General features: G+C 49.3%; 6 protein-coding genes across 6 annotated transcripts, besides 3 other annotated features; 4 read left to right on the plus strand and 2 right to left on the minus strand.

The window, feature by feature from the left end:
• Positions 1–1,546: 1,546 nt before the first annotated feature.
• Positions 1,547–5,812, plus strand: PVX_080355 (hypothetical protein; the record flags this gene model as incomplete). The annotated part of the gene is made up of 1 exon (XM_001613729.1): positions 1,547–5,812. One exon carries the CDS (start codon positions 1,547–1,549, stop codon positions 5,810–5,812), a length of 4,266 nt encoding a protein of 1,421 aa, XP_001613779.1.
• A 1,303-nt stretch (positions 5,813–7,115) lies between these two features.
• Positions 7,116–7,835, plus strand: PVX_080360 (hypothetical protein, conserved; the record flags this gene model as incomplete). The annotated part of the gene is made up of 1 exon (XM_001613730.1): positions 7,116–7,835. One exon carries the CDS (start codon positions 7,116–7,118, stop codon positions 7,833–7,835), a length of 720 nt encoding a protein of 239 aa, XP_001613780.1.
• Positions 7,641–7,741: a microsatellite.
• Positions 7,836–8,142: 307 nt separating the features above from the next.
• PVX_080365 (Eukaryotic translation initiation factor 3 subunit 9, putative) lies at positions 8,143–11,134 on the minus strand. Its single transcript, XM_001613731.1, has one exon. It carries the CDS (start codon positions 10,480–10,482, stop codon positions 8,332–8,334), a length of 2,151 nt encoding a protein of 716 aa, XP_001613781.1. The 5' UTR covers positions 10,483–11,134; the 3' UTR covers positions 8,143–8,331.
• A 663-nt stretch (positions 11,135–11,797) lies between these two features.
• Positions 11,798–11,819: a microsatellite.
• A 671-nt stretch (positions 11,820–12,490) lies between these two features.
• On the plus strand, positions 12,491–13,903 carry PVX_080370 (f-actin capping protein beta subunit, putative; the record flags this gene model as incomplete). The annotated part of the gene is made up of 1 exon (XM_001613732.1): positions 12,491–13,903. The coding sequence occupies exon 1, from the start codon at positions 12,989–12,991 to the stop codon at positions 13,901–13,903; it is 915 nt and encodes a 304-aa protein (XP_001613782.1). The 5' UTR covers positions 12,491–12,988.
• A 1,540-nt stretch (positions 13,904–15,443) lies between these two features.
• PVX_080375 (hypothetical protein, conserved) lies at positions 15,444–17,861 on the plus strand (the record flags this gene model as incomplete). Its single annotated transcript, XM_001613733.1, has 1 exon — positions 15,444–17,861. One exon carries the CDS (start codon positions 15,444–15,446, stop codon positions 17,859–17,861), a length of 2,418 nt encoding a protein of 805 aa, XP_001613783.1.
• A 1,461-nt stretch (positions 17,862–19,322) lies between these two features.
• PVX_080380 (transcriptional regulator, putative) lies at positions 19,323–22,730 on the minus strand (the record flags this gene model as incomplete). The annotated part of the gene is made up of 3 exons (XM_001613734.1): positions 19,323–19,399; positions 19,507–19,645; positions 19,776–22,730. The coding sequence occupies 3 exons, from the start codon at positions 22,728–22,730 to the stop codon at positions 19,323–19,325; spliced, it is 3,171 nt and encodes a 1,056-aa protein (XP_001613784.1).
• Positions 20,477–20,520: a microsatellite.
• Positions 22,731–26,576: the final 3,846 nt, after the last annotated feature.

Genomic DNA, 26,576 nt, shown 5'->3' on the forward strand with positions numbered 1-26,576 from the left:
TTGTGTTCCCCCGCCTGTTCCCTCGAATGCTCACTGAAATGCTTTTCCCCTTTGGCGAATTAATCCCTCAGGGAAGAGACCCGTGTGGTTAGCATCGCTACCGCGTGGCATCCGTAGGTCAGTGTATCTTTGCATGCACACAAGTGGGGTGGCGTGCCACCTCGGCAGTACCGCCCCCCGTTCATAGGGTATCCCTTCATCCAATATGCCTAGGCTAGGTCCTTCCAAAGTATCCCAATTGCGTACACATTTGTGCAAGCTGGCCTCAATTTCCACTTCCTCTTTTTTTTTTATTTTTACCACAATGGTAGACCCCCCACTTGAGTTTATTTTAGAAATAGTGCCACTGTACGGAAAAAAAATAAAAAAAAAATTGTGCATAAAAAAAAAAAATAATAAAAAAAAATACCTTAACCGTTAAGGCTGTTCAGAAAAAAAAAGCTAACAATGTGTACGCCAAAAAAAAAAAAAAAAAAAAAAAAAAATTAAAAAAAAAAAAAAAAAAAAAAAAGTATTTCCTATTAAATTCAAAAAACGTACAGCGTGACAAAGTGGAAAAGCAGCACGTGGTGAGGCGCAAAATGGGCAGTGTGGCGAATTTGTAAATTTGTAAAATGACAAAATGAGATAGCACAGTGAAGTAGCCAAACGGTGAAATCGCGAACTCGTGAAATAATGAAAAATGGCAAATGAAAAATGACAAAACAACGAAACAACGAAAAGTACAGGCAGCCAGCTTTCGAAAAGTAACCATAACAAAAAAATGAAAAAAAAAAAAAAATAAACTCCCTTTCCTGAATTAGGAAAGAAAAAGTAGAAGGTGTCCTTGTGGCTAGTGATACCAACAAAACGCCTTCTTTTTTTTTACCACCATTTTATAATTATTTTTTACATTTTTGTGTGTAAGTTTTTACAGTTTCGCTAAGCATAGTACACATTTTTGTTGATTACACGTTTATGCTTTTTCTTCGCCCTTCCGCTGCACTACTCGATGAGGTGGGAAAAACGAACCAGCCACTTTGAAGAACAAGTCCTACTGTTCATTCCGTGGACTACGCGAGAAGAAGCAGTTAAAAAAAAAAAAAAAAAAGATTGCCCCCTTTTTTGTTCATATAAAACTGGGTGTACTGGCAGACCGGCCCAGGGTACATAAAGCATTTTCATTGGAGATACACACACAGGGGTGACTCACCAGGTGTGGCGAAGCTAAACAGCAAAATAGGAACCCCTAAGGACCTTCCGAAGCTGCGAAACACGCCTAGGTGCACCCCTTTTGTTGGAGACCCCCCTACACAATGACGATAATGAGACAGAACTGCTAAATCGCCATAGGGAGAGCAACCACAAGCAGTGTACCTCCCCCCCATATATGTAAGCCGTGACGATTTGCATGCAGGAGGGTAGACACACCAAACGTGTTAGCCGTCGATAGGGTACAAATCCTCATGATAAAAGAGGGGGAAAAAAAAAAAAAAAAAAAAATTAACATGTTTCTCCTTTCGCATAAAGGGGAGACACAAGTGACATCCTCGATAGCAAGTGGAACATGAAAATCGTGGCCATTCACAAGGGTGACATTGCACCGGTTAGTAACGCCAATGGGGACCCCACGAGGGATTACCACGAGAGCCTTCCACAGGGTTACAATGCGAACGATATTCATGGCCGGATCAGCCGTTGTGCAAAATTAGACGCGGTTTGCCCCACATTGGGGAGAAGCTGGCTCCATGCCGGTGGTGCAAATCGCCCACAGAACACCACGGGGTGGGTGCACACTGGTGAGGGCGACGTCGAAAGGGAGACAAGGCAAACGCGAAGGAACAGTCCCTGGTGGGGAAGGGGAACAAACGGGGCACCTTCAACAGAGTGCCCACATAATGAAGAGGAAGAAATCGCCCAAGCGTTACCCGCTTGCCACTTTAACTTCTCAGTGAGCAAAAATGTCATCACTAATGGTGGGAACTTCCGATTGGTAAAACTCCCCAATGGAGACCATCCCAAGAGTGGCGGTAAGTGTATATCGAATGGAGAGGGAAAGGTCCCCCACGTGTATGAAGGAGGAGAGACTGTCGGCGGAACAGATGGTCTTCCCCCTCCAGACAGCACCATCAGTAGTAGAAGCAGCGTTCGAACTAGGGGCACTTCCCACCATCGTGAAAACGCTCAGAAAGGGGATAACCATCTGGAGAGAAAAACGAATGTGCATAGCTGCTCCTCAACGTCAACCGAGACGAAGGGAAGAAGAGTACAGCGGGGAAGTGAACATGGGAAGAGGCTCACGCAAGTGGGGCATCTCACCCTGGGCGATGCGATAACCGCGGCAAGTGCGCCACATGGTAGGGGTAAAATTAACGTGAAAAGGGAGCAGCTCTCAGGAAGTAGCCAAGAGGGAGCACTGGTGGTGGGATCGGCTGGATGCCAACCGGGGGGCGAACTCATCTGGAAGGGGAACGAACAGGTGGAAGAGGGTAAAAAGGGCAAAATGGTAGGCTACGCAAAAAAGGGATCCTTGGGGAACTCCCACGCGAGACACACAAACGAAGAAGAATCCCCCCCCGTGAGAAGCCTCCTAGTGTTCGACGAAATCACCAACACGTGGAACATCCTGTGGAAGTGCGGAAGGGTATCGATTATAAAAAGCTACAGCATAGATGTAGGCGGTTCTGCATCTAGACATGTAGCTCTGAACGATCTGCAAAGTATTAACAACCTGTATGGCGAGGTGACCACTGGTGAGGGTTGTGTCACGTGTGAGGTGAAGTGGGATCTCATGAAGCGAAAAATCTGCAAAATGTTCGGAGAGAAATACTTTTTTATAGTCAAGGAGGGGGACGAGATGGATGGAAGAATAGGTGGGAGAAACGCGGAAGAGATGCAGCGCGATGAATCAGGCATGGGGGGTGAATCCATCGGGGAAGTTGTCGCGAAAATGGGAAAGAAGCTGAGGGAGGCACAGAAAGATGGGAACCGGGTCAAGTGCGAACAGATTTGCACCATAGCCCATGATAGGGAAGGTATAAGAGGGAACGGTTTGAACATCGAGCGGGGGAATGTTATTCCATTTGGGAAATTGAATGAGAGTCCACCTGTCAAGCGCGAAAGGGAAAGGAGGTTCATGAAGGGCGAACAAACGGGGAGAGAAATCGCCGTAGAGACAGGCCATACAGGGGAGACCCCAACGGAAGCGCCCACACCGAATGAGGAGGAACGGAGAGAACTGCTCCGAAGGAGACACGAAAATAAATTGAAGGAAGAACTGGAGCGGAAGGAAAGGAAGCTATGCAGAGAGGAAGAAAAGGAAAAAAAAAACCGAATGAGGGAGGAGAAAAAAAGAATGCGAGAGGAAAAAAAAAAAATGAAAGAGCAGGAAAGGATAAAAAGGAAGGAGGAGAGAGTTAACTTGAGGAAGATGAGGAAGCTAGAGAAGTGGGAAAGCCTCGAACGGCTGAGGAGGTGGAAACGGATGGCCAAGTTGGAGAGGATGGAGAGGCTGGGCAGGTTGGGAAGGAGGGAGCGCTTGGAGAGGGAGCAGCGGCTAGAGCGGCGGGAAAGGCAGGAGCGGCAGAAACGGCAGGAACGGTTAGACAAGACGGAAAGACTGGGCCTCATGGAGAAGCTGACGAGCGGGAAGCCGATCTTTAGCGAGGGGAAAACCACCAAGGGGATCCCCCTCGCAGGAAAGCTCAATTGCGCCCCTGGAAAGGACGAAGGGAGTTGCCCTGACCGTTTCACCCAACGGGGGGAGACCCAGTGCACCCCCGACTCCATCGCCAGTGTGTTGAACACGTCACATCAAGAGGATGAAAAGAAAAGACTCTTTCTGGAGAAGAAGCAAAAACTGTTGAAGGTGATGCAGAAGAAGGTGCACATTCAGGGGAGAGTGTATCTGGACGTGGGCTACGATGATGAGTCGAGTGAGGATGGGGATAGCGAAGGGGGGGATGCATGCCACGAATTTGGGGATCGCGCAGCGCAGAGGAATGCGGGCAGCTGGGTAGTCTCGTGGGTCCTCTACGGAAGGACGTGCAGGAAGAAGTTCCCCATCGAAGATTACGGCTTTGAGAAGGCCAGGCAGATGGCGGAGGAGTACAAACGGGAGCGGGTGAGTTTCATCTTGAGTAGCATCTGTGAATATGACACCTACGTTAGGGAGGTTCTGAGCGTTGGTCCGGCGGAGGGCGGCACGTCGTGCGGGGGGAGCGCTGGGAGTGCAGGGAGTACGGGGAGTGCAGGGAGTGCAGGGAGTACGGGGAGTGCAGGGAGTACGGGGAGTGCAGGGAGTACGGGGAGTGCAGGGAGCTCCGGCGAGTCGGTATCCGAGTGGGAAGCAAGAAGAGGTGGACCGGCTGATAGCAGCCAATTGGGAGACCGCTTCCAACCGGGTGATCGCACCCAACGGGGGGGTCCCTCGCACGTCAGCCCCCCCCACCTGGTGGCAGCCCAAGAACAGCTGCAGCACCGCGACCTGATCGAGTTCTGCTGCGAACTGCTGAAAAACCCGGTGAGCGAAGAGCACTGGAAGAACAAAGTCAAGTGGGTCCAAAATAAAAAAAGCTGGAATATTGAAATCGTAAAGAAGGAGCAAAACAAATTTATAAGAGAACAAATATACTACTCGGAAGAACAATACGGCTACATAATTGGCAAGTGCATAGCCGTATATGATTGCCTCAACGCAGAACACAATCTTTTAAAAAATTATTTTGATGTAAATGTGAAGAACTTACAGTATGACAATAAAAGACACGCGTGGAAAATTTCTAGGTATGTTCCTAATCAGCTGAATAAGAAAAATTATTATTTTGATGTGGGTGTGTATGGGTGGATGTACTCTAGGAAGCTGGGTCTCTTGTTGGCCATTTATTTGAATAAGAGGAGGCCTCTGGGCAGTGATGAGGAGGTGCTGGACAGGAGCTGCCCCTTGGTGAGGCATCTTCAGGTAGATTCCAGGGAGGGGGGGAGATGCCCTTTTCGAGAGCATTACATGGGGGAGGGTCACGCTAGAGAAGTGGCACCTACATTTCGTGACGGTGTGAAAGGGGCAGACGATCCCTCTTCCAGTAGGAGGCAGCTTGGCCCCTGCAAAGAACCCCCCCTAAGGTGTTTTCCTTCGAATGGGATAGCGGAGCGCACAACGAAGCGGTGCGTGCGGGGGGATGAAGTGGGTTCCTCCTCTTCTACACGTGAGGGGGGGGGTTCACCAGTTAGCGGCATAGCGAAAAAACCCGGGGAGGAATTAAAAAGGGGCTACTCGAACGCGCCGTACGGGTCGCCGGACCGAGCTTCGGAAGATGGCCACCCTGCGGAGATGGACCGGGGCGACAGGAGCGATGACGGCGATGGGAGAGATTATCGCGATGGGAGAGATGACCGCAATAGTGGCGATCATGCGGATAGCCGGAACGAACGCGCCCAGCGGGGGCGGAAGCGAAGGAAGAAGGCCGAGGGCGAAGAGGGGGGAGCCCCGAACAGCGCAACCGACGATGAGGATGCGACCAACAAAAGGAGACAATCCCAAAGTGAAGAAAAAAAAATAAAAAATAAAAACACCACGGAGGATGGGACCGACTTGAAGAAATTCTACGAGACAGTCCACCACAGAAAGTATTGCCAGCTAAAGCAAATGCACACATGCAGTGAAAAGGAGTTATTAAGTTTCCTCTCGAACGAAAACGATAGAGCCCTGTTCCTGATGGAGGATATAAACATCCAAGGACAGGACGAGTACTATTTGGTGAGCATTTTGGAAAATTATTACTACTACAATTTGTGCCGCAAAATGCTTAAGGTGAGGAAGAGGCTTTCCATGTGAGGAAGCGGCTTTCCATGTGAGGAAGAGGCTTTCCATGTGAGGAAGAGGCTTTCCATGTGAGGAAGCGGCTTTCCATGTGAGGAAGAGGCTTTCCATGTGAGGAAGAGGCTTTCCATGTGAGGAAGCGGCTTTCCATGTGAGGAAGAGGCTTTCCATGTGAGGAAGAGGCTTTCCATGTGAGGAAGCGGCTTTCCATGTGAGGAAGAGGCTTTCCATGTGAGGAAGCGGCTTTCCATGTGAGGTTTTTTTTTGTTAGGATGTGCCTGGGGGGGTGAACTTACTCCTTTAGTCGCCCCTCATTCGTAGGGTGTGACAGGCGGGATTGCTCAAGCGATTCGCTCCGGGGTGCACGCATGTTCACGTAGGTGTGTGGGTTCCCATCATATAAGTTTTTTTTATTTTTTTTTTTTCTTTCGGGGGCAGGGAAGTGGACCCCATGTGTCATGTCCCCTTTGGCTCCCTCCCCAAAGGAGTTAACACTGGGGTAGCACTGTGGCAGCACTGCGTCAGTGTGTTGTCACCATTTTGAACCTTTTTGAAAAAATTTCCCCCCTTTGCGCTTCTCCCCCTTTTGCGCTTCTCCCCCTTTTGCGCTTCTCCCCCTTTTGCGCTTCTCCCCCTTTTGCGCTTCTCCCCCTTTTGCGCTTCTCCCCCTTTTGCGCTTCTCCCCCTTTGCGCTTCTCCCCCTTTTGCGTTTTTTTTTCCGTTTCGCCATGCAACTGCCTTCCCCCGCGGGGGCAATTCCAAGTGGTCCACGGCGCTTTCCCCATTTTGAGTGCCCGGGGACCGCCCAATTGAGGAAGTGTCTCCTCGCACAACTCGCGATTTTTTTTTTTTTTTTGCAACAGTTGTTAGCGCTTTGGTTGGGCTCGTCCGTTTGGGGGGCGCATCGGTGTGTCCATTCGCCCGCTAAAGGTAGGCCGTAGGTCGCCAACCTTTTTTGTGTGTACGCACAGGTGCGCGGGGAAAAGAAAAAAAATCAGCGCGGGCCACACGCATGTGCATGTACGTATGCATGTATGTGTGTGCCCTTACGTGGAGATAATTTTTTGAAAAGAGCCCTTTTCTGTGGAGGGAAACTCGGCTCTCACCCTTTTGCTGTGAAGGCATTTCCATGTCGTCCACTCGGCAGGAAAAAAAAAAAAAAAAACTCCCGACAGTTGTGAACATCGCACAAGTGGTAAACGTGGCAGACGCTGCCAACGTGGCAACCGCAAAAAAGCGCTCCGTTTTGTGAGGTAGTCGCCGCTCTGCAGGGACTCCGCCTGCCTGAGCTCCCCCGGCAGCCCAATCAGTCTCCCCAATGGACTGCACTCACCTGCATGCCGGCGGGCTGATTGGCAGTCCCCACCTTCGCAGCGATGGCGACTTACAGTGTGTGAAGAAGCACTTCTGCTGCTTCGCCCAAAGCGCAGAAAAAGTGAATTTCCCCCTGGAGGTAGGCACTCCCAAGGAGAAGCAGAGAAGGCACAGAAACGTCTTTGACCGATTGACGGACGCGAATTTTTACACCGGAATGCACAAGCAGAAGTTTGACACGTTAAGGAGTAGAGCGGCTTCGGAAGGGACTTCTCAAAAGTGCAAGCTCAACAACCTGCTGACGCGGGGAGGTAACCCAGCCGAACAACCCCCACGGGGTATTTTTCAGAAGAAGGGGAAAACGGGCAAACCATGCGTAGTTCCGCTGGGGGTGCAAAAATATGGGATTCAAATTGCACGGCCAAAAAATATCTGGCTGTTTCGCAACGGAGATGAACACCACAACGGGCTCCTTTTCCTGGTGAAACCTCATGTGCACAATTGGACGTCGCTGCTGAGCGAAATTACCAAAGTGCTGGGCCCCACCATCGGACCTGTAAGGACTATTTACAACGCGAACTTTCGTCAGGTGCACACGGTCGAGGCGCTGAACGACGGGGAGAAGTACCTGTGTACGTCGGGGGAGCCCCCCGCGCGCGTGGACAGGCTGAGTCGCTTCCTCAGTCGCTGGGTGATGCACGGCGGCGGCCCCCACGCGGGGTAGTCCCCCCTCCCCGCAGATGGGCAGAAGTATAGATGTGTAGAAGTGTAGATGCGCAGATGTACACATATGCGTCGCGCTAGCCTTCTGAACAACACTTCAAACGCAAATGAAAATTTTTTCGAGCCGCACCACTCCCTTATGAACTCGCCGCGCAACAGAACGAAGCGCACCCGTGGCCCGCTCGCCCAACAGTATGGCCATTTCGACCCCCCGTTGTGGTCGCGCCGAGGGGGTGGAGCGGATGCCCCGCATCGGGGATGTGTGAAAAAGGGGGCCTTTTACGCGTTCTTGCTGTAAGTAGTTCTACATGTTGATGGGTGAACAGGGAAAGGGGGGATGCCCCCCATGAGGGTGCAACAAATGCACAATGCATTGGTGCATTCGATTTGTGCACAGCATTTAAAAATTGTTACAAGGGGGAAAAAAAAGAGATACACATATATATATATAGAGAGAGAGAGAGCAGGCGGCAGTTTTCTTTCCTGCCCGCCACCGTTCAGGCGAATATCTCCTGCTTAACCGAGAGGACGTGCTCAATGACGACGGTCTTCTCCTCCCACTCGAACTGGCTCTCGAACTGCTCCCAGTTCTTCTTGAACTCCTCATACTCCTTAAAGGAGTGGAAGAGCTGCGTGACCTTCTCCATTCGCTGGTTAAACGAAGCCTCCACCGTCTTTCGGTCGGAAATGAGTTGATTTCGTTTGGCGTGCCTGACCTTTTCATCCATGACGTCAAACTTCTTTGAGTAATCCTTGAGGTTATTTTTAATCTCCAATTTTTGCTTGTCGCTGAATAGGGACTTGGGGTGTGGTCTGAAGAAGAACTGGAAGAAGGAGGGCTTCTTAATGGTCATGAGGCACCTGCCCTGGAAGGACCAGATGAAAAATCCCGTTTCGCTGTTCTCTTCCCTATAATTGGAGCTCGCCGCGTTAGCCATACTCGAAACAGAGGTGACTAGGTACCTTCCACAGTTGCTCCAGGAGACGGAGTTTGCCAAGAGGTGCTCATCCTTGTGTATGACCTCCACTTCGTCACTCGCATTGAGGCAGCAAAAGTAGAGCAGTCCTTCAGATCCTAAGGAAGCTAAGATGAAATAGGATCCCTGTGGTGACCACCGCATGAAGTTCATCTGGCTGTTGATATCAAATGTGCTCGTCCACTTGGCATTCCTCGCTGTGCCTTTATTTTCAATTTTGTAAAATCTAATTTGCTGTCTGCTCGTAGCTTCATCCCTAACGATTAGAGCGAATCGATTGCTGTTGGACTCTTCCCAGTGAAACTGCTTCGTTTTGATTCCCTCTATTTGGATGTTATCCACGGGGATGTTCTTTTCCCTTATGCGGAAGATTTCCAGTTGGGTGAACTCCTTCTTGCTCTTCTTGCTGATCTTTTTCTCGATGGTAGTTTTCAGGCAAAGGTAATCTCCTTTGCTTTGCCAGTGAATAGACGCATGCACAACGTCGTAGATCTTTCTAGAAACGAGTTCCTTTCTGGAGGGGATATCCACCAAGATGAGCGTCCCAGGAGTGACCTTAGACCCTGGGATCCAAATGGAGACTATATTATCCACCGGGGACCAGTCGAATTCTTTCACGAAGGTGTATTTCAGGGGGGTCCTCTTCTTCTCGTGGTCTTCCATCAGCAACATGCTTGGTAACTCATAAACGTACACCTCTTTCTGTTTCCCTATACACGCGATGTACTTATCATCCGGGCTCCACAGGAAGTAGTGGTAGCTCTTATCCCTCGCGCTAAACTCAGGCGTAATAAACGAGCGTAACAACTTCCCAGTGATCACTCTCCAAATGCATATGGACTTTTCATTTCTCAACGAAGCAGGGGTACCATCCCATGTAAGAACGTAGTTTTCGTTTGGAGAAAAGCTAATTTCTTTTACACTCTTATGTTGCAATCGGATGAGTTTTTCAAAATTATCTCCCCCCCATAGAGCTATACCTGGGTTGTGGAAACTGACCAAGTAGGATCCCTGGTTGCTCCACTGTACGCTGGAAAAAGGGGCACTCTTTTTATATGTGGTGTAAATGAGCTGTGGCTCCTTTTCAAGAGGATCAAACCAGTGGACTTCAAAATGGGAGTCGTACCTGACGATGAATTGTTCTCTACACCTTTCGTCATACAACCACCACCTAATTTTTTCTCTCGTAAATCCTACGACGTTAATTGGCATGACGTGTTCATCCCTATTTATAATATTTTCAATGTCATCCATTTTTGATGCTGTTAGGACATGCTTGGCATCCAGCTTCAGCTTGTTTAGAATTTTTACCGCTTCGTTTGCCTGGAAACTATCATTAAAGGTGACGAAGCAAATTCCTTTGGTCTTCTTCTCCTCATCCACTGGCATGTCTATTTTGATGTTCAACAGGGAGGAGTCACTTATTTTGGCATTCAGGTGTCTTATGAAGAGCTTTTTCAGCACCTCTGCCAACCTGCTGTGCTTTTCTTCCTCCACCTTTGGAATCCCCAGGATCGTCACTATTTTGGGGAACTTGGTTTCCAGCGTGATCAGCGCCTCCTTCTCCGCGTACTTCTTGCTCAGCAGTTCCTCGTTTCCCTCGTCGCTGTCGTCCGACAGGAACTCCTCCAGCCCCTTGTCGCTCAGTTCGCTCTCCGAGACCTTCACCATCCTGTCGTCGCGTTTGCGGCTTTTGCGGCTTTTGCGGCTTTTGCGGCTTCTGCGGCTTCTGCGGCTGCTACGGCTGCTACGGCTGCTACGGCTGCTGCGGCTTCTACAGATGCTACGGTTGTGGTATCGCTTCCACGTCGCTGCAACCGCTTCTACCACCGCTGCTACCCCAATGGGTGCTTCTTTCTTTTCAGGCGACTAGCCAAAACGGAACGGCCACTGCGTTATCAGCCGCGGCGCGCATATTTTACAGGCCTCCCCCCTGACGAGATGCGAACATGTGCCCGCGGGATGCGTCGTGCCGGGTTGACCAAACTCTCTAAAGTGGGTCACCTTCGATGGCTTTCCCAAACTTGCCACGGCCAAAGGGAAAAATCTTCCAAGCCCCTTCGTCACGCGCTCGCGACAGAGGTACCGCAGCCGCTTCTCCTGGGCATATAAAAAATGCCGTTGCGCGAAATATGCTGCGTCGGCAAAGGGTTATATTTTTGCATTCGCCTGCTAAGCGTTGGCCAGTTTGCAAAATGAGTTATTCTTTGCGCTATTGGGCGGCTACGTTTAAGCTATTTTGGGGGCTATTTTGCGCTGTTTTTTTTTTTTCCGTTTTTTTTTACACTCTCTCCTACGCTTCGCTCTTTCGAAGTTACGTGTCGGTTAAGTTTTTTTTTTCCCTATTTTTGCCGCCTGCAAAATTGGTTCTTTTTTTTTGTGGGGTAGGAAGAAACATTCCGCATGGGAGCGCTTTGGGCCCCCTTCTTTCTGCGCACCGGCACTGTCGCCTTGCCAGGTCGCCTATGTAAAGTAGCAGTGCATACGCTCGAGAGGGCACCTCAAATTAGCAGGTTTCTGCAAATCAGCGAAGCAATCCCTTATGGTTGTTCCCCCCATGCGTTGTAAAAATGGAAAGCGCGTGTAATGTATATCCTTTTTTATGTGCACTTTTTTCCCCCCAACGCGCAACGTTGCATACGGAGCGCGAGATCAGTCAGGGAGTCGCCCTGCAAATTTACCCCTCCAAGTGCCCCCTCCCCTAGGCAAAACCCACACCTTTTTGCGGATTTATTTTATAGTGACTCCGCAAAGGGGAGAAAAAATTATTTTACCAAAAAATGCGACGATTTAAAGAAGGAAGAATCCTCTCAAAGGGGAGGCAGCGGGGGAAGTAACTTCCTCCCCGGACGGGTGCCCCAAATTATGCGCCAAATTATTTCGTCAAATTATTTCATCAAACTGCTTTCCCCTTAATGGGGAAAAAATGGCTAAACCGTGAGGCATACGCGGGGGAAATTTTACCGAACTGGCAAACTGCCCCATTTGGGAAAACAGCTCTGGGAAGTGGAATGGGTGACCCCCGACAGTACACCCCCTTTTAAGAAGGCTAGCTCACCGCGCTCCTTTGGCCCATTTGTCACGTTTATTTTCATTGGGGCTACCCCATTTGTTATGCAGTCAAAAGTATGTTCCTTGTTTGCGCTTTTACCAAAAGGGGAGCTGTGCGTCCCCACCTGGGCCGAATATGTAGACCCATTTTTACCTGCATGGTAAGGTAAAAACTTGTGGAGTACTTCCCATGAAGGGGTGGCCACACAGCAAGAAATCACATAGACTGCCCTTTCCCCCCTTTTCGGAAGGAGGCATGTTCCAAAATTTTACCTTTCGTTCTGTTCGTTTTACCAATCTGGGAAGCTATGCTGTCTTCCTACAATCGGAGGAGCTCATCTGTGTGGAACATTTAGGAAAATTATAAAGTTCACCTATCCCTGCGAGTTTTTTTTTTTTTTTTTTTTCCTTACATTTTTGTTGCCACGCGAACATAGTTGTAAAAATAAGGGCATTTATACTGGTGAAACGAAATGATGTTAGCCACGCCAAGTTGTATGCACGCCTAATGTGGGGTCACTTTGGTTTATTTTATTCCCCCCCGTTTGGACTTTTCCAAAGGGTACATCCTTTTACGTGGAAAAAAAAAAAAAAAAAAAGCGCAATGGCGAAGGGGCGACGCTGGTCTGATCACTTGGCACACTTTACGCATTCGCATTGTTGGGCGAACAAGGGTGGTCCATTTTCCCCGTCCCGAATGTTCATTTATTGCCACTTGGCATGCGCGAGAATGGCGCTTCTCATTTTTCCAAAAAGGTCAAACGAACAAATGGGCAAACGAGCTGACCACTTTTCGTCGAAAAAACGCAGAACATTTTGTGATGAGACAAAGTAGGGACAGCTGCTTCAGCGTGGCTTCCGCGTCATTTTCCCATTTTGCGGGACCCCCCCGGACGGGAATCGTTGCCCACGCAGGTGCGTACAGAAGTGTACATATCTGTGCGCGTGAAGATATATGCATGCGTGTACATATCTGTGTGACTGCACATATATGCATGTGTAGACACAGGGAGAAACGCACACTGATTGGCCTTTCCCCCCCATTGCGCTGCAAAGCGTGCCACTTGCTACATGGTCACCGCCCCCTACTCCGCTGCCCCGCTGCTCCACCCCGAGAAGGCACAAAATGGAGGAAGCGAAGATCGAGGCCGCCCTGCACATTTGCAACCTCCTCCCGGCGCACGTATTCGAGGAGACGATCAAACTGTTATCCAAAGTTGACCAAAACTTAACGAACAACATTTTGATAAACAAAGAAGGGCCAATCAAAATCAAATTCGATAGCCAGCAAAATAAGCACTACCTTGGGAATATGTTCAACAAGGAAAAGGATTCATATAGGTCTCCCTACAGTAATAGGTACTACCCTGAGCATTACCCAAATGGGTACATCCCATCGGAATCTTTGAGGATGCTGGAAATGTTATATAACGAAATGTATGACCGGTACAGGAAGGCATACTACATAGGAGGGTTGTCTTCCGTTTATCTGTGGCCAAATCCAATCGAAGAAGGATTTGTCGCGTGCTTTTTAATTAAGAAAAAGGAAAATTATGACCCATGCACCAGTCTGACATGGGAAGGTACTCACCTTATACAAGTGAGCATAACTCATGCAAGAGTTTACTACCAAATTTCCACCACGGTGAATTTTTTTATTAAGAAAAAAAACGAAATGACCCTGTCTGCCTCCATCAACAAAGCTTTGGAAACCCCCAAGAAGGTGTCCAACGTGAATTTGGTGAAGGATAAATATTTCCACATGCACAACATGGGCAAAATGATTGAAGGTATAGAAAACTCGCTCAGGAAAAGTATTGAATATATATACTTGCCAAAAATGAACGACATTTTGAATTCCATTCGGATGGACGATTCGTTTGCGTCTGCTTGGCATAATGCTGATAGGAAGGCCGCTCAGAACTTGCGCACCATTTCGAGCAACATCGCTTTATCGAGAGGGAGTGTACAGGACGAGTTGAGACTGAAACTGAAAGGAAGAAGTTTCGACGCCGGGGCGGAGTACTCCCTTCGGACGTGAGCAGGAGGGAAGCGGCCGAGTGGCCATCCCTTCCTTCGCATTGCCAACATGTGCGTATCGTTCCACATTCGTGTGCCGCATATGAAAGGCTCAAAATCAGTGTGAAAAGGGTATCAACCTGTAGGGGTGGAAATATATATTCCCAAATGTTCGCAAAATTTTCTGCACTAATATATGCACATGTGTATGCACACGTGTATCCCCTCGTGTGTGTACATTTCTGCCTGCGCAGATGAGTTACATGTATGCGCCCCCTTCTGTTCTTTCGAGCAAAAGTCACCAAATGGAGGCACTGTGCAACATATTCCCCACAGCGCAGTCGTCTACCCCTTTGTAAGTTTTTAATTTTCCAATTTTTCCACAAAACGATTTATGAAGTTTTGGGCCAAATGGATGAAGCTGCACAAAGTTGAGTTTTTTACCTGAACAAAAAAAAAAAAAAAAAAAAAAACAGCCAAATTGTGTTTATTTTTTTTTTTTTTTTTGAAGTGTACAGGTTTGTGCGTAGAAAAAAAAAAAAAAAAAGCTTGTCTGGTGTTTTCCCCTTCTACACTAATTTTACAGAGTATATTTGACTTTTCCAAAAAAGGGCAACGAAAAAGTGAAAAACAATTTAGGGGAAAAGAACGTAGACCTGTTGTTTTTTGCAAACGGGTGGAAAGTTGAGGAAATGGCTACCCAACTGCATACACCCGCAAAGAAGCCGTTTCACCCGCACATGTCTCTACATGTATGAGCGTTTTTCCGCTGTATTCTATTGGCCTCTCTATAACGTGCCCCCCTGTGAAATCCACCCGTTTTGCAACTCCCCCTTCCAACTCTCCTGCCAATTGGCTACAACGACTTTTTCCTGCTTTACAACGTAGTGAGTTTGCCGTTGCGCCAGGTTTTGTTTCTCTCTTGAAAGACCGAAGAGGGTAAAAAAAAAGAAAAAACTTCAAAGGGGAATAATAAAAAAATACAGCGAAAGTAAGAAAATATTATGCTGCACCAAATGGGAACGTAAAAAATGAGGAAAAGGGAAGCGTGAACAAAGTTGCTTCGTTCTCCATCGACTAATTCTTCCTTCCGCTCCATCCCCGTCGACTAAAGCTTCCTACCGCTAGTTCACCACTCAGTGATCGCGAAAAGTTTGATAGCCCCCCCAACCCCCTTTCAGCGTCGACGCATAAATAGACATGGTGCCTGCGTCGTGATGCAAAGGGAAGCCGTAACTTTGGGTGACCGCCCCGATCTACATCCCACTAAGCAAGCATTTCCTTATCGATCATTTGCTAGACGCACTAGTGAAAACGTTTTTCTTGACCGTATTTGGAAAGCACTGCTGACGATTATATTTGCTCAATTCAGCGGCTTCGCACCAACGGGTGAGTGGAGACGGGATAGACAGACAGCAACGCGCTTGCTTTCGAGAGAGGGAGGGCCCCCTTCTCAGTAAGCGAAGGTGAAGAGGTAACTCTGTTAAGTAGCACCGCGAAGCAGCACTGCTAAGCACCACCGCTGATAAACACCCCAAAGCACACCGCCAACCCTAGGCAGGATGCGTAAAATCGACCAGCTCACAAAAACGCTGAGCGATCAAGACAAAAGACACATCGCAGACCTGATTGAGACGGGGCAGACGGAGCTGCTAAGCCATGAAGGGATAAACGAGAGAAACATCCTTGACATCATTAAGCAGATCAAAGAATTCGAACTGGTGTACCCTGATGGGCTGCGAGCGTACGTGGAGAGAGCCAAATGTTTGATGCAAAAATCGGAAAAGAAACTCCACAACTTTGCGCACTGTGTGATAGAGAGACCAGATAATTTAATAAAAATAAAATTCCCCTGGGGTGATTGGATGCACCAATTTGGTGGAGGCAACCGAGGGGGGAAGACACTACATGTGATCGATGGGCGGCCAGATGGTCGCGCAGACGAAAAGGAAGACCCCTTTAATGCCTCCTCAAGCACGTCGAACCAAAGCAGTGAGGAGTACGACGCGAACGGCACTTTTGCCCAGGACGGCAACTTCGTCTGCCCGTCGGAGGGCGAGGCCACTCCGCCGTCCGAGAGGACCTTATCCCCCGCAGCGATGTCCACGATGGAGATGTCCCCAGCGGCGATGTCAACCAGGGAGATGTCCCCCGCAGCGATGTCCACGAGGGAGATGTCCCCCGCAGCGATGTTAACCACGGAATTGTCCACCACGCCGCTATTCTCCACGCCGCTATTCTCCACCCCGCTCTCCCCCGCGTCGTCGAGTGGCGAAGGGTGCGACCCGAATGGGTACAGAAGTGGCTACATCTCCTTATGTGACGAGCCAAAAGGGAGGCCACAAAACGAAACACACACAGAGGAGACAACCCAGGCGAGCGGAACCCTCGCGCAAATCGACCAGTACCTGCAGTACGAGCAGATCGGGTTGAGCCAAATAGACAAAGTATGCTTCGTTCTCCTAGCGGGGGGGTTGGGCGAACGATTAAATCACGGGGACATCAAATTAAAGCTACTAACAAATTTGGTCTCAGAAAAAACGTACCTTGAATACTATTGTAATCATTTGAAAGTTTTCCAGGAGTATATAAAGAGGAGGAAAAACAAAGAGGTAGCCATCCCCTTCATCATCATGCTGTCCGATGACACGTATGAGCAGACGGTTACCTACCTGCGGAGGAACCAGTTTTTCTCCCTTAAGGAGGACCAAATATACTTTTTAAAACAGAAAAAGGTACTCTGCTTTAAGGATGGAGAAGCACATCTCGATTTTGTTTTTCAAAATGGTTCTTTTACCCTTTCGAGAAAACCACATGGCCATGGGGACATCCATTCTCTCATTCGGAAGCAGATCAATTTGGACGCCTTCATAGAAGGAGGGTATAACTACTTGTATTTTTTCCAAGACACGAACGCGTTAGCTATGAAGGTGTTGTTTCTATGCTTGGGGGTCTCCATAGAGAAGGAGCTGCATATGAATTTCCTAGCCATTTCGAGGAACCCAGGGGAAGAAATCGGAGCCATCTGCAGAGTGACCTACCCAGATAATTGCAAACGTGTTTTAAACATAGAATATAACTTTTTAGAATCGATCCTCATGGGTTCAGGGGGAAAGGAGCTGGTCGATGAGGGTGGGCTTTCCCTCTTCCCTGGCAACACCAATTCTATTCTGTTCGAAATGAAGAGGTATAACGAGTTGCTCAAAAGAACCAATGGGGTTGTTCCAGAGTATGTCAATCCGAAGTATGCCGATTGTGAGAGGAAGCATTTTGTTCGGGCCACCCGAGTGGAGAGCATGATGCAGGATTTTGCCTTTCTCTACGACTGCGTGGGGGGGGAAGCGTCAGGAGATGTCTCCCACGAAGGGGGTGGGAGCAACATGGGAGGTTATTTCTACAAACGGGGGAGAGTCGGCGTGACCCAGCTGGACAGGTGCCTCTGCTTCTCCGCGGTGAAGAATGACCCCGTCAAGGCGAAGAGCAAAGTGGAAAGGGGAATACACCCAGAGTGCATGTTCAGCGCGGAAGCAGACCTCTACTATAGCAACTGCGCCTTTTTGCAGCTGGCCTGTCTGTACAATGGGAAGGAGTTGCTGCTAGACGAATTGGAGGTGAAGACGTTTAAGGGGGTTCGCTACTTCCTCCCCCCCAAGGTTTTATTCGAGCCGCAATTCGCCTTTACCCTAACCGATCTGGTAAAAAAAGTGACCGGCAATATCTCCATTAGGAGGAACTCCACCCTGTGGGTGAAGTCAGATGCGCTCATTCGAAATTTGCACCTCGACGGGGCACTCATCATTGGAGGGGGTAACTCTGAAGATGCCGTTTCCCTCCCTATTGTGTTGGAAAAGAACCTGTGTGTTCGGAACAGGGGGGATGAGTTGGTGGCCCTTTCGGACAGAGGGGAAGAGAACTCCGAGCAGCTCCGAATAAGGGGCTATAAGTTAGTAAGGAGCGAGGCCCTCCTGATAAGCAGCTAGGGGGAGCGAAGCCCCATTTAAATGTGTTTCCTTTTTTGTAATTCCTTTTGTGGGGGTCCCCCTCCCCGGCGCGTGCACCAGGGGGGCGGCGTTTCACGCGCTCCCTGAACGGTGTGCCTCGCCGCAGGAAAGGCATCGAACGGAACGCTACTCCTTCCTCCACCCCTGATTACACAAACCGTGCATGTGCAACCTGTTTAACCTTTTTTTTACCGCCCTGCTGATTGACCTACGCAAGTGGACGCTCCACGGAGCAGCGGCAGGGCAGCTTCCGTATTGATGTGCAGGGTCCTCCAACTTTTTCGCTTGCCCCATTTGCAGCTCGTTCGATTATTTTTTTGGTTAATGTTACAGGGTGAGTCGGAAGGGTAGGGGTGGGCCGAATGAAAAAAAGGAAAAAAAAAAGAAGAGAGGGAGGTAGAAGGGGAGAGCAGCGGGAGAACACAGCTGTGGCGGAGATAAAGCAATGGACGAGTGCATGTATTGTGTGGGGAGGGGAAGTCGCCATAACACGGCAGACCGCAGACGCACCTCCCCTCCGCATGAACCAAAACGTTCAGGAAAAAGCAGATAGGTGTGTGTGCACATCGGGGGTGAGAATTCCTGGCGACGAGAGCTTAAAATGTGGTGGCGCGGGATCTCCTCTACCCTTGCAACTGGCCACACGTGTGCCCTGCGTGCTCGTCTTCGTACGCTCGGCCATCCATAGCAGTCACAGGCAGGGGTCCTTTCGCACGGGTGTCCTCGTCGCCATCGGAATGCCTGCAGCTGCGAATGGTGCCCGGTGACCCTCGGTGGGGAGACAAACAGGGGGAGAAATAGAGAGCGAAACAGAGAGGTAGCAAGTGGGAGGGGGGGAAATAAAAAAAAAATGCAAAAGGAATCACCGTTTGGTGATTATGAGCAAGGGGATAGGACTACATGTGTGTACCACCACTTTGGTTTGGGGGAAGACGGTCGAATTGTGTGGCGTGCCCCCTTGGGGGGGAAGGGCAAACGGGCCTTGCCACGACACATTCAGCATGGAGGTAATAGCACTGGTCTTTCCGGTCGCGGTTACGATTGCCGTTGTGGTGGCACATGATGGGTCGCCGAAGCGGGGGAGCCAAAAAGCCAAACTCTTCTTCGAGTGCTCGTGGAGAAGCCATAGGTAGACTGCACTGCAGCGTCGGGGTGGGTATGCCAACAAGCCAAAATTTGCTGCTCAGGGGGGGCGGAAAAAGCTGAGCGCCCACAGAGGGGTGCTGCGCGGCTGTACATTCGCGCGCGTTGTTAGCGGCGTACGCGTTGTTAGCGGCGTACGCGTCGTGTGGGTCATACGCGCCGCATGGGTCATACGCGTTGTGTGCATCCTTCGGGGGGATATAAAATGGGAGACTCAATTTGGTGGATGGTGAAAAAAAAAAAAAAGAAGAAGCCACGTAAGTGTTGCCAAAACGCTTTGCGTAGTGAACGCTGAAGTTAATTTTTTTTCTTCTTCTTCCTCTTGTTGTATCCTTCTTCGTCGTCGCTTTTGTAGGCGAATCGTTTTTTGTCGTCTGCAGGGGGGGGGGGGGGGAAAAGGGGGTTACAGGGAGGTCATCATGTGGGCAAATAGGCCGCTTGACCAATCCGCCGCTTGCCAATCACGCGTGTTTCGGCGTACCCTTTTTGGCCCGCTCCTCGAGCTCGTCCCAAGAGAGGCCCTCGTCCTCGGAGTCCTCCTCGACTTCGCCCTCGCCGTCGCTCTCCGTGGCGAGGCTCTCATCTCCGCTGTCGTCGTAGTCGCTGTCGTCCTCGGCGCTCTGCGAAGGGGGAAGAAGTGTGAAGGGGGGTTAGCGGCTAAAATGGTTCGCAAAACGGCTGAACGGTTCGCTCCGCAACTGAAGGACGCGCGCCTCCGCTGCCGCTACGTCGCCGCTACGCTCCACCTACCAACTCCGACTCGTCCACCTCGTACTCGTCGTCCTCGTCCTCGTCCTCCGCGGACTGCTCCTCCTCCTCCTCGTCGTCGCCGAGGAAGCCGTCGAAGCCCTTGGAGTTGACGAACGAGTCGATGTCGGCCAAAATGGTCTTCAAAATGTTCCCCCACTGGAGGTTGTTCTTCCCCTCGTAGTAGACGATGTCTATGGTGGTCAGCCACTTCTTGATGGTGTCTATGTACTCCGTGGGGATCACATCGATGCGCTTCACTGGTTTAGTGTAGTCCTTGAACACAAATATCATGTCAAAGTTTCGGAGCCCGTGGTGGATTCTCTCGAGGGAGGCAATTTCGATGTCCTCAACGGAGAGGATGAAGGGGGGCCACTCCACCAGGTGATTAATCGTATTTGCGGTGACAAAAATTTCTACGTTGCTTTTGTTTGGAACTCCAGAGAAGGTGAGCTCAGGGTAGGGGATTTCGAATTCTATTTTTGAAATGTCCTGCATTTGTTGCACGAAATTTTTGAAAATCAAATTGAGTCTATTTTTTTGTTCCCTTTCTTTCATTTCGTCATGCATTTCGTCAGGGTCGTATACGTTTCTTGCCTTGGCTCGATCGAGGTCGTCAATTTGGGTCCCCGCTTCGCAGTAGAATTGCACGTCGAGGGTTTTTTTCTTCCCCACCATGATGTATCTCTTCAAGTGGAAGTGAATCAAAATGATTAGCTGCCCATCGGAGGGTTGGTAAAAGGCATATTTGATATCGTCAAAGAGGATGTCAATATGTTCCGTCGTTCCTCTCGAATTGGCTGAGTATCTAACTCCGTTGGTGTGTAGTTCCAATGTGCCTAGGATTTTTCTCCCGGTGAATATGTTTGGCCTAGTCATGAGGTCTCTAAGAATGATTCTTCTTCCGCTTTTGTTTAGAACTAGCTTTTCTTGAGCATGCTTGGGGTCATTCACATCCGCTTCTACCTCCTTCTGCTTGACGTGCTTAATGAGGTCCTTCACCTGCTTGACGACGTTCTGGAAGTGCCTCTCATCATTCGACTTAAATATGAGCTCTTTAATGTACATTTCTTTTTCTTGCAGAGTGGGGAACGTATTAAAATCTGCCTTTAGGACCCCCTGGTTTCCTGGCACTTGAAAGTTTATACGGAGCACAAAGATATCATTATTGTCTTCATAATTGGAGCTTAAATTTTTAATAGTAGAGACGTGAAAGGGGATATGCGCTCCATTGATGGGGAGCAAAATGCATTCATGCTTATTATCTACACATATGATGTTCGGCCTTAAGTCTCTTGGCAGCAAATCCGCGTCGTTATACGCTTTTACATCCTCCAGCTTTTTCACATTTTTCTTATTTGGGTCTTTATAATCGCTCGTCCCTTTGGAGAATCGAAATTTAATTTCGTTGATTTTTTTCTCCTTCAATTCGCTTTGCCTTTTGTTTAGCTCTTCCATCTCCTGCTCATTGTTGTGTGCGAGTGAATTTTTGTTCCTCCTCCTGAGTCTGTCCGAGACGATAACGCTAGCTGCGTTATTTAGTATGCTGGCGGAGATGCCGGTTTTTTTTCTGCTCAAGTCTCCATTTTGTTCCTTCTTTTCACTTTTCACATTAGTATCAAGTTCTTCTTCACTTTTGCTATCCTCGAGCTCGTAGGAAATTGTATTAATTTCCTTGCTGATGGAATCGGTCAGGATGTTCACCTCCCCCTGGTCGTTAATGCACACCGTGTCGCTGATCCAGATGGCGAAATTGTTTTTATCATTCCCAGGCACGTTTTCAAATCCGACGGATAAATTGTACGAGGTATTCTTCTGAATCATTCCGCTGTTGTTACTCTCTGTGATGAGAAAATCTTTTTCCATAAATTCGATTCCTATGACGTGTCCGAGGCATTTCACAAAATAGGACTCCACATTAATTTGACTCAACGTAGGGTAGTCCTTTTTATTTTTCTTGATGAAGCTGACCGCCTGTTTGTAGACCTCTCCATATGTGTTATTCACCTGGAGGCACTCCTTAATGATGTATTTTTCGATAGCTAGGGTGAAGCTGTACAGCTCTTTATGTTGCGTCTTCGCATTTAGCAGGAGGGTCCTATTCACATTGGAGCAGAGCTCCTTATATTTGACTCCCACCCCGACCAGTATGGTGCCTTCATTCTGCGAGAGGTAGCTTTTATTATTGCTATTTTTGTAATTTAGGGTGAATTGATTCCCACTCTGCACATTGCTGTAGATTACATCAATATCGTCGATGTCTACCTTCAGTTTCTCCTTCAATTTTAAAACGCATTTTTTATTTTCGTGAAATTTCAACGCTTTGTCTTTTATCTTATCGTGGCTTTGGAACTCCTCACTGTCTAGAGCATTCTCTATTGTTGTAATTAGGATATTTTTTAAAATGATGCATGCAATATCGCTCCCACTTTTTTGAATCTTCATATCAGATTCGGATCGGAAGTTCATCAGGAATTTTAGCTCCGCGTTTACATCCACTTGTGGCAAATCTAGCGTTTTTATAAAGCTGTAGCAATTTTCAAAAAAATTTCCTGTGGCATCTTTGTCTTTCAAAATGGCTATTTCTTCCGTTTCTGCACCATTTATCATTTTTTTTATTTGCGTAAAATTTTCCGTATTATCGCTGCTCCTCTCCATCACTTGCACATTGTCCAAGCTATCTAGCAGCGGCTGCAGGAACTTTTTCTTCTTGTCACTTGTGAGGATGACTAGCCTCTCCTTTTTTAGGAAGAGGAAAAACGTCTCCGTCAGTTGATACCCCATCAGCCACATTTGGAACTGCTCCTGCGTCGTCGCATTTTCCTCTTTGCTGGACTTCCCGGACAGCACGCAGAACGCGTTGCTCTGCGCGAAGCTTTTGTTCGCCGAGCTCCCCCAGAACGAGAACACCAGCTTCAGCTTCGCCTTGGCGTTCTCGATGTCCAGCGATTCGCTCATCGTGCGGGGGGAGAAGAAGAAGGGGGGGAGGAGACGAAGGAGACGAACGAGACGAACGAGACGAAGAAGACGGAGGAAACTAAGGCGTGTTTCCCGTTCGGCGCCCCTTCCTGCGGACACGCGGTTTGCTCCTGCTTGCCTCGACCGAGCCGCCCGCCGATCACCCTCTGCACGGTGGGGTAAGCGAGTGCACTTCCGAATGTACGCTCAGCTGTGGGGCACTCCACATTAGCCAGCCTCTACTCCCAGAGCTGATGGGGCGCAGGTGTGAGCCCTCCAAACGCACGTACACCCCCGCACGTCCGTGCTTCTGCTGCGGTAGATGCTTCTGTCGCTGCTGGCGCTTCTCTCCTCAGCGATACACTCACGGGGGCGCCGTGCATGTATGCCTCCTCTTTCGCGTTAGGCGGGCAGGGGGGCATATTTCGTCCTGCCGCTCTGCCTGCCGCTCGGCTTGCGCTGTTTAAGCGGTTTCCCCTGTGGTTTTCCCTGCAACTTTTGGTGCGACCTTTGGTGCGATTTTCCCCACCGTTTGGCTCTCCCCCTCTCGCTCACCCGCTCGGCGTGCGCTCCCTCCGCTCGGGCACTTCCTCTGGGGAGCGAACTGCGGGGGGGCTTGGCTTCCTCGGCGATTCACACAGCGAGAGATCTCCTTATTCGCTCGTGAAAAATGCAAAGGGGGGTGTTTCAAAAGGCCGAATGTGATTAGCACGTTGGGGGAAAAAGAAAAAAAAAAAAAAAAAAAAAGCAAATATTTTCTCTTTCTCAAAAGGGAATAAAATATGGGAGAAAACAAACGATCATTTGGAGATTTGTGAAAAGAAAAAAAAAAAAAAAAAATTTGATCGACTTTTTGGTTGATATACGGCCATGCTCATGTGCAAACGCATACGCATGTGGAAGTGAAAGTGAAAGTGAAAGTGCAAATGCATGTGAGCGTATTTTTCACGCGGGCGAGGCTTACGCATCTGCGCTCAGGGGCTGGCTTACCGCGTAGGAAATTCTATACGTATGTGCGCACGGGTAGGCGGACTGCAAAAAAAAAGGGCACTTCCCCATGTGCGGAGTGGCGAAAGAGGCAGAGAAGAAGCTGCCCGTGTGAGGGAGATGCGCACGTGGAGGCTCACTTGTTAGAGATGTAACCCACGCGGCGTCACTCCATTCGAGCCTTAAAGGGGTGTGTGCTGCGCGAAGGCAGATGCGGGGAATGATCTGATGTAATGCACTGAGCTGGGGAGGGGGGGGTGGCTAAATGGGATCGAGTGGGATAAACTCGAGAGGGGTAAGCTCCACTCGGGTGTGGCACATCTGCCAGGTGTGGCGCCACTCATTATTTAGCTTTCGTTTCGTTTCACTCGGCTTCCTCCCTCGCTCATCTTTCCGGGATTGTCTTAGCAAGCACAACTTCACATGGTTAATTTTTTCTTTTTTTTTTTTTTTTTTTTCCCTCACTCTCACCTGCTGCATTAGCTGCGTGTCTCGGACATCCCCTCACGTTGAGTGGGTCACTTGCGTATAGCGCTTCCCCTGTGCGAGCGCGTGAGAGGGCTGCAAACCCACCAAGCGTCTCCACATGGGAATGCACAGCGCAGATGAGCATACACACGTGTGCACGCATATGGGCACACTTGCATGTCTGTGCGAACGTAGGGGTTTTTTCTCGCCGCATCTGTCACTGAGAGGTGTACCTTGCAAAGTGTATCTCTTTCGATGGTGGAAGAACCTCCCCCACATGAGCGGACACCATGGCAGATTCAGCACCACACACACGAGACAAGCCTTTTGGGTGATGATAACCCCAGAAGGGTTTAAAAAAAGGAGAGAGAAAGAGGGAGAGGAAAAAAAAGACGAGTGGTCCTTGCCAGCTCTCCACTGGAGAGATCACTACAGCGTGTTACACTTGAACGCACATGTTGGCCCATTTCTTCCTCGAGATGGAGGTCAAGGCAACCACATTTTCGTTCCACCCATTTTGCCTTCCCATGTATGGTAAGCAGGAAAGGAACAGCGTTGTGCATCGCTTGGGAGGGGTCTCCTCCAAAATGGCCGCTCACTAGCAGATCAGTTAGACCCCCTGAGCATTACCCAGGATGTCAACCGGAGAAGGGCCAACCCAACATGCACCTATAGGGGTGCACCCCATTATGCCGTTCTGGTGGATGGCCCTCCCAGTAGAGCATAATGTGTATAAGGGGAGATTAACCCGAGTGGTCATTTCGGGTCTTCTTCCTCCTCCACCCCCTTCCACTTGTACGCACGCAGGTGATCCCTACTGTCTACACTAGTTGCTAACTAGCAGCGTAAAACTGGAAGGGGTCGTCTCAAACAGGTTGGCCGATCGTAAAGGCAGGTTGGCGTGCTGGCTGCGGTGCATTTGCGTGTCGAACCGTTTTGCCTCTCCCAAGTGAGGGGGGGGGAACAGCCAGACCGCGTCGAGGTCATGAGAATGCAGCGGGCCACCAGTTCGCAACCAATTCGTCAGCGCGTGCGGGGGTCTACACAGGCGGGCGCAAACTTACGAATGAACCATGTCGGTAATTTTTCTTTTTTTTTTTTCCCTTCCCTTCCCTTCCCTTCCCTTTTCCGTATGTTAGCCAACCTGGTGGGAACCACGTGCGGTGCATTTCTTCCAAAAAATTGGGCGCACCGTTGGGATAGTACTTGTGGGGCAGAAGCGCTACTCCCCACAGATGGCAATGTTCCCCTCTCACCCCGGCGAGGTGTCATGTAGATTTTTTACAAACGGCTCTCAATCCCTGCTCAGGCACAGTCAATCGTATGTACATACATATATGCACCTTAAGTACGGTTGCCTTCCCCATTTTCGTGTGTGCTTTGCGGGGAACTCCAAGACAAGTGAAGGGGACATACGCTCGATGGTACTTTGCTCATCAGGTGCGCTATCATACAGTGATGCTTTCTCAGTGGGGGGTTGCTTAACCCTATGTGTGTTTACCAATTGTGCACCACGTTGACTGCATGTGGTCAGCCACTCCGGGGTAACGGGGGAGCGTTTCCAATGACCTGCGTGCGGAGCGTACGTGCCTGCAGAATTTCGCTTATCCACGACGCGTTCCGCAGGATGTGCATTTTTCCCCCAAACGATTGGTGTCCCACTACGGCAAAAAAGATAAAAAAAAAAGAAGAAAAAAAAAAGGGACGCGTCCGCACTTGACTATACGCCTCAATTTTACCTGATGAGGGTCAAGGGAATCCCCAAGCTGGCACGACGCACATGCCATGTAAACGTCCAAACGATACGACCGTGTATGGTTCGCTTAATTGCCCCTCCCCCTGTAATGTAAGATGCACGACGCGTAAAAGTATATGGAAAGGCAAAGGTAGTCGCAACTGGATGGTATATACCCGCATGTGCCTACTGCGGAACTGCTCGCCTGCCTGCTGATGTTAATTTTCCTCCCCCTGCGTATTCCCCGCTGTGAGAGTTCGAGGTAGGTAAGAAGTGTTCTCCTTGGGAAGGGGCAGCAGAGGGGCGACGCATTCGAAAAAAAAATTGTTGTGCGTGCTACTCTTTATGAGTACGCGTTTATCTCCATGTAGTTTTTGCTTATCTTTTTTTTTTTTTTTTTTTTTTTTTTACCCCACCCACCCCCAAATTGAACGTAGCAATTTTAGGGACGCGTTTACGAAAAAGGCTGGGACCCCAAGGTATGCGGATGGATGCTCTGACATGCCGGCGCGAATTCGACGAGAGAGTGCCCGCGGGTATGATCCATTTGCCATACGCACCAAGCCAAGCTAGGCTTGCCAAAGAGCTGGCTTACATGACAGCAGGATTGTAAAAAAAAAAAAAACACATGCGCAGTACGAACTGTTGCTCCTTCT

The sequence above is a fragment of the Plasmodium vivax genome, chromosome 10, assembly GCF_000002415.2.
Source record: "Plasmodium vivax chromosome 10, whole genome shotgun sequence".
In the NCBI taxonomy this organism is placed as follows: domain Eukaryota; phylum Apicomplexa; class Aconoidasida; order Haemosporida; family Plasmodiidae; genus Plasmodium; species Plasmodium vivax.